Raw genomic sequence first — 14,893 nt, 5'->3', positions numbered from 1 at the left:
ACCTTGTTTCCCTCATCTGCAAAATGAGCTCCATGTGGGAACCTGATTACCCCAATGCTTGGTACAGTGCTTGTCACATGATAAAGACCTCTTTTCCTTTTTTCCACTCCCTTCTCCATCGCCTTGACTTGCTCCCTTTATTCAATTCCCTTCCGCCTTCCCCACAGCATTTATGTACGTATCTGTAATTTATTTATTTATATTAACGTCTGTTTTCCCTCTAAACTGTAAGCTCCTTGTGGGCAGGGAAGGTGTCTGTTATATTGTTATATTGTATTCTCCCAAGTGCCTAGTATGGTGCTGTGCACAAAGTAAATGCTCAATAAATATGATTGACTGATTGAAATGTGGCTTGTGGGCAAACTACTTAACTTCTCTGTGCCTCAGATTCCTCATCTGTAAAATGGGGATTCAATGTCTGTTCTCCTACCTACTAAACTGTGAGCCCTGTGTAGAATAGGGACTGTGTTTTACCTGATAATTTTGTATATATGTGCTTGGCACAGAATAAGCACTTAACAATTACCACTATTGTTACTTAATGATAAAAAGATTCATTTTTAGAGCTGCCTCCAAAACTTGGTCCATGGTTAATAGTGTTCCTGTTGCCATACTATTTACATTAGTAACTATGGTTGGCTAATTACCCTCTGATTTTAATCTTACTGAGTCCTTTCTCAAGAATTTAACAGAACATCTGGATTGTGCCTCTGTCACATAATGCAATGAATTCCAAGGCACAGGCTCTAATATACGTCATCAGTTATCAGCCGTAAAACCCAAGATAAAATGTGGAATTATCTCTTCACTCTACTCTGCAGATCTTCTGATGTGCGAGCATTTGAAGTGAAGAAATGAGAGTGGGGGCAGGGGGTGGGAAACCTAGCGATTTTTGAATGTGAGGCTTGGGTGTAAGTGGTTGTGCGTGCAAAGCAGATTCAAAAATTGCAACAGAGCTAGCAAGTGGCTAGTGCATGGTCTTTATGGCTACGCAGGGTAGAATGGAGTGTTTTCTGGTCATCTGTCTTCTCAGTCACTCCTATCCTCAAGGACAGGTGTGTGTATGTGTTACCAGATTACACATGGGGACTAAAGTGCAAACAGGGATTCATACAAAGATTAACTTTAGAAGAGGGTTGCTCTCCCCAGCAAGCAGAAGTATGGTGGTATTATGGTGTGGTGCTACAGTGCTAGGTACAATGCTCTGCACAGAGTGAGCCCTTAATAAATACTACTACTAATAATAATAAGTGTGGTATTTGTTAAGTGCTTACTATGTGCCAAGCACTCTTCTAAGCGCTGGGATAGATACAAGCAAATCGGGTTGGACACAATCCCTGTCCCATGTGGGGCTCACAGTCTCAATCCCCATTTTACAGATGAGATAACTGAGGCCCAGAGATATGAAGTGACTCGTCCAAAGTCACAAAGCAGATATGTGGTGGAGCCGGGATTAGAACCTTGACCTTCTGACTCCAAGGCCCCTGCCTTATTCACTAAGCCATGTTGCTTCTCTTATTCTACCACCCTTACTGCCTCAACTCCTGGACTCAGGGAGCACTGCAGCTCCCTTTTTGGTATTTGTTTAGTGCCTACTATGTGCCAGAAACTGTACTAAGCACTGGAGTTAGATACGAGCTAATCAAGTTGGACATAGTCCATGTCCCACATGGGACTCCCAGTCCATAATCCATGTCCCACATTTTACAGATGAGGTAAGTGAGGCACCGAGAAGTTGAGTGACTTGCTCCAGATTACACAGGATTAGAACACAGGTCCTTCTGACTCCCAGACCCATGGCTCTGACTTGCTTTTCACTGGTCTCTCTTCTTTTCCCCTGATAGTAACTGTACAGTCAAGAAAATCCTCAATTTCAAATCACCCTGGAGCATTCTCACACTAAGAATCAGCCTCAGGTTGGGACCCAGGAGGCAAATTGAATCTCGTTCTTTGTAGTGTCAGCTTACAATTCTTGTTGCTTTTTCATGACTTCTAAATGGTCTTGAAAGCAGACTGTTGAGTAGTAGAACTTTTCGCTCTCTTCTTGCACTCAGTATGATTCTACCACTTGTCTACTGGGTGACTTTGGGCAAGTCACTTAACTTCTCTGTGCCTCAGTTTTCTCATCTTCCAGATGGGATTTAAATTCTAATACCTCCTACCAAGACTGTGAGCCCCATGTTGGAAGGGACTGTGTCCGACTTTATTATTCCGTATTTCCCCCAGTGCTTAGAGTGCTTGGCATATAGTTCGTGCTTAACAATTGCTCTTATTATTATTGTTGTTGTGGTAGCGGTTGTTGTAATCATGGTTATTATTTTTCTGGAAGAAACAGCAGAGGATTTCCCAGTCCATCAAGGAAAATTCCCCCAAATCTTGACAGCTGTTCTCAGGATACCGCTGATCTTGTGTGGGCAATTTCTCAAATGCACATTCAAAAGACTCCGGATTTCTTACTGTCCACAATATTCTGCTCAGGAAATGTCTCTAATCTCTTGTGTAGAGTCCAAGCCCCCTGCTGTTGTAAATAGCTGAGCTTCCTGAATGACTTAACCATATAGTCTATCAGCCTCTCTTCAGTGTGAACGTACAGTTTGTTCTCTAACACATATAATCAGCCCACAGATTTAATCTTATCATTCAATAGTTCTTTCTCCAATGGTACATTCTATGAGGCCTTGGCAATACATTTTGGCTGTTCTATCACACATGACAACAATAATAGCGTAGCTGACTTATTGTCAATACAACCCCAGAAGAAGTAGGACCCTCCCCCATCTTCCTGTTACTTAGCAGCTCTCTCTCTTGTCAAATGCTAATTGTGGGGTGAAGGTGAAGGAGTCTGCCAGGGGGGTTTCGGAACCATTGAGAAACATTGTGATCTAGAGGATAGAGCATGGGCCTGGGAGGCAGGAGGACCTGAGTTCTAATCTCAGCTCTTGCACTCATCTGCTGTGTGTACTTTGGGCAACTCACTTCACTTCTCTGGGCCTCAGCTACCTCATCAGTAAAATGGGGATTACAACTGTGAGCCCTATGTGGGACGTGGACTTTGTCTAACCTGATTGGCTTGTAACTACCCCAGCACTTAGTATAGTGCCTGGCACAAAGTAATCACTTAAGATTTTGATTTATTCAAAATTGTATTTTGAATTATTTTTGGCTCTTTTTTTGGTAGCCATGCCAACAGTTTGTCTGGTTTCATTCCTCATCCATCTTCGTCCTCAACAGCATTTATTAAAGGTTATTAGTGCATCTTAAGAAAACATAATTTTACAGCTGTGATTTTGACTTTACAGGTCTCATGAGTTGTATTTCAATTGTGTTGAAAGCTGCCTGAAGTCTTTATTTTACTATATTTTATAGCAAACAGATTTTTTTTTTTTTGGCCAAGAGAAGTCCTCTTTGAAGATAAACTTTAATATACTCAAAGAGTTTATGCCTCTACCCTTATGCAGTGACTAATAGAAAGAGCATAATTCTCCCAGGGCCTAAGATGCTCCCTGGTATAACATTAGACACCATGGAACATGCTTTGATTCCTTCAGGTCTTTGCAGCAGGTCTGTGGAAGGCTAGTGCAATGAGAAAGCAGTGTGGCTTAATGGAAAGCACCCGGGACTGGGAGTCAGAGGATCTGGGTTCTAATACCAGCTCTGCCAACTGCTTGGTATGTGACCTTGGACAAGTCACTTAACTTCTCTATGCCTCCACTTTAAAATGGGGATTCAATACTGTTCTCCCTCTTAGACTGAGCACCCCACGTAGGACAGGGAATGTATCTGACCTAATTAACTTATACCTTCCCCAGCGCTTAGAACAGTGTTTGACATATAGTAAGCACTTAAGAAAAAAAATTATGCCATAAAAAATAATGAATAGCGGAGTCCAAGATGGAGAAGGCGGCTGTGATGGGATAAATATTTCAGAGCCTGGAAGAGGGTGAGAGCAAGGTAGTTGGGAGATAGTGCTGGTGTTGGAGAGGGGAAGTAGCTTGGCTTAATGGATAGAGTACAGGCCTGGGAGTCAGAAGGAGCTGGGTTCTAATCCCTGCTCTGCCACTTGTCTGCTGGGTGACCTTGGGCAAGTCACTCCACTTCTCTGTGCCTCATTACTTCATCTCTAAAATGGGGATGAGTGTGAGTGGGACAGGGACTGTGTCCAACCTTCATACCTTGTGTCTACCCCAGTTTTTAGAACAGTGCCTGGCACATAGTAAGCACTTAATAAGTGCCATAATTATTAGTATTATTATTCTTAGAGGAATCAGGGAGTCAGGGGTGTGGTCAGGAAATGCTTTTGTGTGAGTAAACATGCTTAGATTCACTTTAACGTAAGGGGATCAAGGTGAGACAGATAGATAAATGCTTCGCTTTTCATTATAATTCAGTCATTTTTTTTCTACTGTTACAAAGCTTCCAAAGACCAGTAGTGACTCATTCCTCAAGATTGTGAGCCCTCTAGACTGTAAGCTTGTTATGAGCAGAGAATGTGCCTGCTAAATCTGTTGTACTGTACACTCCCAGGCATTTAGTATAGTGTTCTGCACACCGTAAGCATTCAGTAAATGTCATTGATCATTCAAATATCATTGGGCCTGAGTTGATATTCATATGTCACTGTGGGTCCCACCTTTGTTTTTCAGCCATAAACCATCCCAGAGGTTAACTTCACCAACAATGACATCTTTGAATGCAAAGGTGACACCAGAAGAAAATATGTGTACCTAGTGTCGTTTCCTCCCCTCTCAGAGTTGCACCTGGAGAGTTTCCAGTACTCTACCAGTTTCAACTAGGGGAGGGAGAGTCCAGCAGAGTCATACCCATTCCGTTCCTAGCCTGGTCCGTGGCTAGCGAGTAGAAGGCCATCTGCTACAAGTCAAAACTCACCTGTGCTGGGCAGCAGTAGTAGTGGGGAGAGAGTCAAGGGCAGAGACTCAAGTTTACTGCATAGGAGGTGACAGTGGTAAACCACGTCCGTATTTTTACCAAGAAAGCTCTAAGGATAAACTATCAGAATGATTGCAGATGGAGTGGGGTGTTCTGGGAAAAGTTTCCTTGGAGTCACTACAGGGCAGAGATAACTCTACGGCATAAGGCAAGTGATTTTCCAACCCATCCTCATGGTAAGCTTCTTGTGGGCAGGGAACATATCCAACACATCCGTTGTGATAGTAATAATAGTAATAATGGTACTTTTTAAGCACTTACTATGTCCCAAACACTGTTCTAAGCACTGGAGTAGATACAAGGTAATCAGGTTGTCCCACATGGGGCTCTGAGTCTTAATCCCCATTTTACAGATGAGGTAACTGAAGCACAGGTAAGTTAAGTGAATTGCCCAAAGTCACACAACTGACAAGTGGTGGAGTCGGAATTAGGACCCAAGACCTCTGACTCCCAAGCCCGGGCTCTTTCCACTAAGCCAGGCTGCTTCTCACTTGTACTCTCCCAAATGTTTAGTACATCACTCTGCACATAGTAAGCCCTTAATCAATGCTACTGTTTGATTTGTCCTTATCCCCAAAGCTTATGCAGTACCCGAGACTATGAAAGAAAACATTTTGACTAGAGTTCTGTTGGTTCCTGAACCAAAGTTGGAGTTTCTGTTCTGGTTAAATGTTCCTCTCAAAGAGATAAGAACCCTAAAGTTTTCTGTGAGTGCTTAATTTTAGTGGGGGAGAAGAGTCTTTTGTGGGGGAGAGTCCGGCTCCCACGGTCCCCATGGAAGGTGATCCCCACTCCCTCCCATTTTACTTTTTATTTCCCAGTTCATAGGCTGAAGCCTGCTGACATTAAAGTTATTGCAGCTCTGGGTGACTCACTCACGGTAAGTCATATTGCTGAGGCAATGGGCCATAGGGGAAAGGAAGAGAAGAGAGGGAGGGGGATCCATCTTTAAAATGGAAAGAAGCTAGAGATAATAAATGTGGCATTTGTTAAGCACTTACTATTTTGCCAAGCACTGCATTGAGCACTGGGGTTGATACAAGATAATTAGGTCCAACACAGTCCCTGTCCCGCATGGAGCTTTCAGTCAATGGGGGAGGGAGAAGAGGAGCTTAATCCCTATTTTACTGATGAGGAAACTGAGGCACAGAGATGTTAAGTGACTTGTTCAAGGTCCCATAGCAGACAAGTGGCAGAACCAGGAAAGGAACTTGGAACGTTTGTGTACAGAGCAAATCTCTTTGTTTCCTTGGACTACCATGGAGGAGCATTGCATCGGCAAGAATTCTGGGATCTGGCCCAGGATTGCCCTCTCTCCACTGCCCTCTGGTCCAGCCTGACCCAGGACCAGTTGCAATACAGCCCTGACAAACCAGAGGTGTTGGGTGGTTGGCTGGAAGTGACTGGACGCTCACTGCTGGGTCACTTGTAGGGCGATCCCACTGGTTGCTGTCTGAGTCTGAGGTGACAGTATCAAGGGTTGACCAGTCATTAGGAAACGATCTAGAATTGAATTTAGGGTACAGATCTGGGAGTCAGAGGACCTGAGTTCTAATCCCCCTCAGTTTCCTCATTTGTAAAATAGGGATTCAATACCTGTTCTCTCCCTTAGACTCTGAGATCCACTATTATTATCCCTATATGCAGAGAGATTAAGGGGAAGGCGATTATCCATGACATCTCGGACCTAGTTCCATTTGATTTAGCGGTGATTCATTCAATCATATTTATTGAGTGCTTACTATGTGCAAAGCACTGTTCTAAGCACTTGGGAAAGTGCAATATAGCAATAAACATACATTTTCCCTTCCACAATGAGCTCACAGTCTCGAGACAATGCCTTCCTGCTGCTAAAAGAAGCATACCTGAGCTGGTCTGGAACGAAAGGGCCTGGCCCCTTGACCTGCTCTTAAAGTGCTGTCCAAACACAAGGCTGGTCACAGGTACTCGGTATGACATCAGTGTAACTGAGCGGGAAGGACCAAGCCCTTGGCATTAGTTTGCTGGCCACACCGCTGTCTGCTTTTGTGACCCAGCAGCCTCTGCTTAATATGAAGTAAGGAGCGGAACAGCTTCGGCCACAGCCTTCCCAGTTCTGTCCCTCTCCCCCCTCCGCCCCACTTTGCCCAAAGCCTATGAGTCACCACCTGGAAGCCCAGCCACCCAAGACCTTTTTAATGGTCTCCAAGGCACTGCCCCAGTGAGACATCTATTTCTCATGTGGTCTGCTTGCCAGGGGCCTGAACAAGTGAAAACAGGTATTGGCCGTCAAACTCCTCAGGGAAGCCAGGAGTTCTCAGCCCTATGCATATCTGAGGTCACCACCTTCTCCCCCTGGCTTGCTCACACTACGCTCTGCCACACAGGGATTTAGACCCTAGGGTCTGCGGCTGCCTGGGGGTCTCCGCCAGTGAGCCCAGACATTTGTGGAGAGGAGAGTGCATGGGACAACTAGAGACAGAAGCTTGGGCAGACTGGGACCAGGTGGGGTTACCTGGGAAAGTCATCCTTTCTCTTTTGGATACCAGGCCGCAAACGGGGCAGGATCCAGAGCCAGTGATATCCTGGATGTCTTGACCCAGTACCGAGGCCTATCTTGGAGGTGAGTGCACCGACGGCTGTGAAGGCCCTGGGTTTGGAGGCTGGGGGAGCCGAGCTCTGAAAGTATCTGAAAGTATCGCTGAGGTAACTGAGAGCATACACACTTCCTAAGGAATCTCTTCAAAAGCCTAAAGCTGATGCACGCCCCGTGAAGAATGCCCAGATCCAAGTCCTCCTTTCAGTAGGGACCAGAGAACCTAATGGGGCTCTTGGGAGAAAGACCCCATATTTATTCTCCAGTTTCCTCTAAACACAGTCACTTTTCCTCTGATGGTGAATGAAGCCAGCTCTGCAAGGTGCCAGATAAAACACAGGGAGTTTGGCTTGGGGTAGGTTAACTTGGACCTGACATTTTCCCCGTTACTTCCCACTCAATTTGACATGGAAACATAAACCTAAGGGGACCGGATGAGCTGATACAGGGACAGAAAGAGAGATGGGAAAAAGAGAGAGGGAGAAAAATCAGAGAGAGAAAAGAAAGAGGATGGAGGGGAAGAGAAGAGGGTAGGAGAGGAAAGAGAGATGGGAGAGAGGAAGAAAAATAAAGAGAGGGAAAGGAAGAGGATGGGGGGAGAGTAGTAGGTAGTTGGGGAAAGAGAGATGGAAGAGAGGAAGAAAAATAAAGAAGGGACCTTGGGCAAGTCACTTCATTTTTCTGTGCTTCAGTTACCTCATCTGTAAAATGGGATTGAGATTGGGAACCCCACATAAAACAGGAACTGAATCCAACTAGACTAGATTTGCTTGTATCCACCGCAGCGCTTAGTGCAGTACTGGAACATAGTAAACAATTAACAAATGTCATCATCATCAAAGAGGGGGAAAGGAAGAAGATGGAGGGAGAGAGGAGTGGATAGAAGGGGAAAGGAAGAGGGGAGAGGAAAGTTACCTCCCCTGCTGCCCCCAGCAGCTGGGAGGTAGTGGTGTTTGGTCTAGTGGCCTGAGCCAGGATTGGTTAGTTCAGCTGGCTCAGTGGAAAGAGCACAGGCTTTGGAGTCAGAGGTCATGGGTTCGAATCCCGGCTCGGCCACTTGTCAGCTGTGTGACTTTGGGCAAGGCACTTCACTTCTCAGTGCCTCAGTTATCTCATCTGTAAAATGGGGATTAAGACTGTGAGCCCCACGTGGGACAACCTGATTCCCCTTTGTCTACCTGAGCGCTTAGAACAGTGCTCTGCACATAGTAAGCGCTTAACAAATACCAACATTATTATTATTATTCCTCTAAGGTAACAGTGGTGGTGAACGGTAGCATGGCCAGAACCAGTCTGCCCCTGTGACCACTAATAATTGTAGTATTCTTTAAATGCTTATTATGTTCCAGGCACTGTATTAAATGTTGGGGTGGATACAAACAAATTGGGTTGGACAAAGTCCCGGTCCCACATGGGACTCACTATCATAATCCCCATTTTACAGATGAGGTAACTGAGGCACAGAGAAGTGACTGGCCCAAGGTCACCCAGCAGACAAGAGGCAGAACCAGAATTAAAACCGAAGTTCTTTCGACTCCCAGGCCCGTGCTGTATCCTCTAGGCCATGCTGCTTCCCACTAGGGTGAAAGCTGCGGTGGCCCCAAGAGTTGTCCTTGCCCAAGTGGCTTGTCTTAGGGCCAAGCAAGAGAGCTCTCAGCCCAACAGAAAACAGACATTACCACTGGTCTGGAAGCTCCCAAGCCCAGCCCCTGGTTGAGCAGGTCAGTTGCCATGGCAGAGCTGGTGGGCCTGAAGAGGAAGAAGATGGACAGTCTCCTATTCCTTTCTTTTTTTCCTACTACTCCCACATCCTCACTCTGGGGTTCGCCCCTCCCACCCTGGTCAAAAACAAGACTGTAATGGATTCCACCTTAAGCCTTACAGGCAGAACTTTCAAAACCGTGACGTTGATGTTACACGGCATCTGGTCTCATTACACAGACTTCGTCTTCCCGAACAATGTTGAGACGTTTCAATGTTCCCAAACATTTCCTCCACAGAATCAAATAATACGGTGAAACAGAATAGGACCAAAGGATGTTTTCTTATCTAGTTCAGCTTGAATTGAAGGCTTAAAGGAAGCAGTTTGACTTCTCCTTATTCCATGAAATAATGCTATTATGCTGGTGACCCCTGGCCTTAACCACTGGAAATGCAAAGTAAAACTGTCTTGAAACTCAAAGTGAAATTGGAATAGTTTCACTGTCCCCAGGTGAACTGAATCGGGCACCAGATAGATCTTGGTTTGGTTTGCCATAATAATAATAGTATTTGTTAAACTTAGAATGTGGGACAGGGACTGTGTCTGAGCTGCATACACTGTAACCCAGAGCTTAATACAGTGCTTGGCACATAGCAAGTGCTTAACAAGTACCACAATTACTATGTGTCTGAGCAGATCAGACAGTGCCAACAGAAAAGACTTACAGTCTAGATGGGAGGGAGACTAAGCAACTTGTGCCCATTTATACAGATGAGAAAATTAAGGCAGAAAAATTAAATGACTTGCCCCAGGTACATAGTAGAGAGATGGCAGAGCAGGATTAAAACCCAGGTCTCCTTGACTTCTAGGCCGGTGTTCATGACACTAGACCATGCCACTTTTTTTTTTAAGGTATTTAAGTGCTTACTATGTGTCAGCCTCTGTACTAAGCGTTGTGGTAGATACAAGCTAAGCAGGTTGGACACAGTCCTTGTCCCATGTGGGGCTCACAATCTTAGTCCCCATTTTATAGATGTGGTAACTGAGGCACAGAGAAAGTAAGTGACTTGCCCAAGGTCACACAGCAGACAAGTGGCAGAGTCAGAATTAGAACCCTTGTCCTTCTGACTCCTAGGCCCGTACTCAATCCACCAGGCCAGGCTGCTTCTTTTGAAAGGATTTTTTTTTCCCTCCAGGGTGGGATAACTGGGCCAGTTCAAGACTCACGCAGGTCTGGATAGGAAAAATGAACTTCTCTCCTGCCCGTTTGACAGGGGCTCTTCAAAGTATTTCTCTTTCTCTGTATCTGACACGTTAAACAGCATTCTCTTTTTTGTTCCCATTGTAATAGTGTCGGAGGAAACGAGAACATAAGCACAGTCACCACATTAGCAAGTAAGTACCTGCTTTCCAACAGCCTGGGAAAACTCTTTAATGATTTATAGGACAGGCCTGGAGGGCGGCATCTGCAGTGCAGCATCACCCACAGACCGACTGAGTGGGAACCCACCACCACATTTCATCATTAAATCTTCCTGGCAATGCCACTCTCCAGCCTGTGGTAACCAGTGGTAACCCAGTAGGGGACGCCGTTCTCCAGGTCACTAGGGAGCCCAGAGGCCAGGGCACTTGGAGGCTGACCCACAGCGCTGAGGTGTGAGCGGACTGGAATATTTTCGGAAAGAGAAATTGCGTTTGTCCGATTTTGATTCCGAGTTTCTCTAAACCCTCTCCAGTTCCAGAAAAATTCCCCAGGACTTTGAACTGGACAAAATGTCATTTTATTTGATATTAGGGAACGGCGCTTTATTCCAGAGGTGACTACTTAAGAGAGAGGGGTGGGAGATATGACTCCCAGGCCCATGCTCTGTTTCCACTAGACCCGCTTTTTCTCAGTGGAAGGTCAGTGGGGTAGTGCTGTAAGCAGATATGGCTGCCTCTTTGTCCACCTGGAAATCTGACTACCCGTCCAAACTGCTGGCACTTCTGGGTCCAAAACTGCGGTGGTCATGGGGCACCCGGTTATGAGGTGTTGCCATGTTGCTCCGCCCTTCAGATCTGGAGATTGTGATTGAAATGTGATTGAAGTGAAATGTGCATCTCTGCCTTCCCTACTCACTGAACTGTAATTTACTCTTAGGCCATAACCATTTTTAAATTTCCAGTAAGCCATCCGTTCTGGGGAGCTAGAAATAATGTTTTACCAAGAGCCACTAGAGCTGAACGCAATATATTTTGAGTTTGTTCCCTGACTCTGATCCGCAGAGTTTTGAAGGGGCTGAATTGTTGGCCAAGCATGGCCTCCAGTCTTCAGTGTGGCCTAATGGAACATGGGCCTGGGAGTCAGGGGACTTGAGTTCTAATCCCTACTCTGCCACTTATTTGCTGTGTGATCTTGGACAAGTCATAACCCCAGTGGGCCTCCATTTCCTCATCTATAAAATGGGGGTGAAATACCTGTTTCTTCTTCCCCCTAGACTGTGAGCCCCAGGTGAGACAGGGACTGGGACCTGATTGTCTTGTATCTATCCCTGTGCTTAGTACAGTGCTTGGCACAGAGTAAAAATTTAACAAATGCTATTATTATTGTTACTATTATTATTATTCATTTCTAGATTTAGTTAAGCTGTTAATCAATTTTTACATCCCGTGGGTAATATGTGGGCAGCTTGGCGTGTGTGATTTATGTTCAGAATCAATTTGCAAGCAGTAGCCTGTAGGGGCCCGATACTTTAAAACAGCTCATAGTGCATGACAGCTTGCTGGGCTCTGGATTCCCAGGATATCCTGATGATCTCCCGGAGGGGAAGTTGATTAGAGAGCATCTGAGCTAGTCTTAAACCAAAGAGAGCACGATGAGCATAAAGAAGGGACATCATTAACATGGGGAGTGGTCTAGTCAGACCAGGTTGGCTTTGTGTGGGCTCAGACAAGCCTTGCCAATGCCAAGCTACATCCAAGAATGGGTGTGTATTGTGTTGATACCTAAGTTGTGTGAGTGGGTGGTTCAGAGGTGAGACTGAAGGGAACGAGCCCCCCATTAAAAAGCTTGAGGAGGTTGTTCCAGTCTCTCCTTCTCTGTGGACCATTAGTAGACTACACTATAGATTGTAAACTCCTTGTGGGCAGGGATCATATCTACCAATTCTGTTGTATTGTCCTCTTCCAAGCGCTTAGTACAGTGCTCTGCACACAATAAGCATTCAATAAATACGTTGATTGATTGACAACCAAGGCGCACCCAGCAGCTCTTACCCAGCCTTAGCTCCTTCTTCCTACCCAGCTGGGCTTACTTCCTGGCACAGCTCTTCCTTTCTGGTATCCACTGGTAGTTACTCTCAAGGGGAGGCCTCCCCAAGAAGCAGCGCAGCCTAGTAGATAGAGCTCGGATCTGGGAGTCAGAAGGACCAGAGTTCTAATCCCGGATATGCCACTCGTCTGCTGTGTGACCTCGGGTAAGTCACTTCACTTCTCTGCCTCAGTTACCTCCCCTGTAAAATGGGGATTAATGTGAGTCCCGTGTGGGACATGGACTGTGACCAACCTGATGAGCTTGCTTTTACTCTGGTGCTTAGTACTGTACAGTGGTGCTTAGTATAGTGCCTGGCACATAGTAAGTGCTAACAATTACCATAAAGCAAACATACTGTGCACACACACATGTACAAATATACATCCCCAGGTCCAGGCCAGGAGTGGTAGGGAAGTCTAGAAAGTGGTCCTGAAATATTGCTCCAGCAACAACAGCATCACCTGCCGGCAGCCCGAAATCATGTAGTTTATCACCCTCTTGTTGACTCACACCACCTCCCTGACAGTTTAAGGAGAGGTGAAACCAAGCAACAGTATTTATTTTTGGATTACCCGCTTGGTACAAAGCACTGTACTATGTGCTTGGGAAAGTAGAGTAGAGTTAAGGTATGATCTCTGCCCTCAGGGATCTTACAATATAAGCAGCCAGATTTTTTTATGGTATTTATTAAGCCCTTATTATGGGTCAAGCATTGTTCTAAGCACTAGGGTGGATTCAGTGACACAGGTCCGTCACAGTCCCTGTGCCACATGGGGTTTGCAGTGTAAGTAGGAGGGACGAAAGGTATCGAATCCCCATTTTACAGTTGAGAAAACAGGTGCAGAGAAGTTAAGTGAACTTATTCAAGGTCAAACAACAGGCAAGTGGTGGGGCTGGGATTAGAACCTAAGACTTCTGACTCCCAGGCCTGTTCCCTTTCCACTAGGTCATAATGCTTCTCATGGTGTGCCTAGATTTCTCTAAGCCCTTTGATACGCTTCTCATGGTGTGCCTAGATTTCCCTAAGCCCTCTGATACCCAGTCCCCAACTCCACAGCAGAGACCTTATACTTTGCTGGGAATCAAAGGACTTGTGTTCTAATTCTGACTATGCCACTCACCTGCTGTGTGACCTTGGGCCAGTCACTTAGCTTCTCTTGGACTCAGTTTCTTAAACTGAAAAATGGGGGTTCAGTACCTGTTCTTCCTCCTACTTAAACTGTGAGCCCCATGTGGGACAGGACTGTGTCCAACCTAATTAATTTATATCTACCTCAGTGCTTAGTACATTGCTTGATACATAATAAGCACTTAACAAATATCACAATCATCATCATCGTCGTTTCCATCCTAGCCACACTCCTTTTCTCCTCAAAGCTGTGCCCTTACTTTGGAAAGTTGTTTCATTGAACTTGATCAATGTTGGAATAGGTTTGAGCTTGTTCCTCTCTTGTGTTTTTAGACATTCTCAGGGAATTCAACCCTTCCCTGCAGGGCTTCTCCATTGGGACCGGAAAGCAAACGAGCCCTGGCGCCTTCCTGAACCAGGCAGTGGCCGGAGACCTTGCCGAGTAAGCATGGGGAGTTTCTGGCATTAATTAATGAATAGTCCTCCCCAGGGGAGGACTAGAGGTTTCTCTGTCTGTCTGATGTCCCTCTGCAGGCCTGTGGATGTCTGGGTTGCCTAATCAATCTGTAAATTGGTGTCTTCTGAGCAGGAAGGTGTTCTAAGCTTTGCCCCAGATGGAATTTTCCATGTGGTTCAGTAGAAATCTGGCCAGTGAAAAAGCTGTTGTAAACCTCCCTGGGCTGAGAATCAGTCAGTTGTATTTGTTGAGTGCTTACTGTGTGCAGAGTACTGCACTAAGCGCTTGGGAGAGTACGATGTGATAATATAACTGAGTTGGTAGGCACATTCCCTGGACACAAGAGCTTACAGTCTAGAGGGGGAGACACATTAATATAGATAAATGTGTTTCCCAAACGAATGAGCAATCCCCAAAGTCCTGGTATTTGACTAAATCTTATTGTAAGTGATTTTCCCTGCCTGAGGGATACCCACTCCTCATCCAGTAATTATTTTTCCCTCATTATAGTCCATATCTTTGCTCTTTTCCCACCTCGACTCCCCTACTCCTTACTCCCTCACCCTAACTCCCAAGGCACTCCCCAAAAGAGCCTTCTAGTCCTGAGGCCCCCTTTCTGGGATGTGACAGACTCTTGGGGTCCCTCATATCTACAGTGACTATCTTAGAGTTTGGATTCTTCCTTCCCCCCACCAAGCGCTGCTGCCTTCAAAGAAGAGTGACATGGGCCAGGAGGCCTGATTCAATTGTAATTTGAAATCTCAACTCCTGGGTGGTTTGGGCCAGACAAA

General features: G+C 45.6%; 1 protein-coding gene and 1 non-coding gene across 2 annotated transcripts in view; both read left to right on the top strand.

The window, feature by feature from the left end:
* The window catches only part of PLB1 (phospholipase B1), a 90,810-nt gene that overhangs the window by 23,420 nt on the left and 52,497 nt on the right, over nt 1-14,893 (top strand). The window contains exons 17-20 of the mRNA XM_029071636.2: nt 5,769-5,827; nt 7,476-7,549; nt 10,576-10,619; nt 13,979-14,087. Of these exons, the coding sequence (XP_028927469.2) occupies nt 5,769-5,827; nt 7,476-7,549; nt 10,576-10,619; nt 13,979-14,087 (286 nt within the window). The remainder of the gene's footprint in view (nt 1-5,768; nt 5,828-7,475; nt 7,550-10,575; nt 10,620-13,978; nt 14,088-14,893) is intronic.
* Nucleotides 4,740-4,877, top strand: LOC114814477. Its single transcript, XR_003762270.1, has one exon. It is a non-coding gene; the product is annotated as a small nucleolar RNA SNORA7 (small nucleolar RNA).

Source organism: Ornithorhynchus anatinus, chromosome 9, assembly GCF_004115215.2.
Source record: "Ornithorhynchus anatinus isolate Pmale09 chromosome 9, mOrnAna1.pri.v4, whole genome shotgun sequence".
Taxonomy (NCBI): Eukaryota; Metazoa; Chordata; class Mammalia; order Monotremata; family Ornithorhynchidae; genus Ornithorhynchus; species Ornithorhynchus anatinus.
This window is presented reverse-complemented; position numbering and strand designations above follow the sequence as displayed.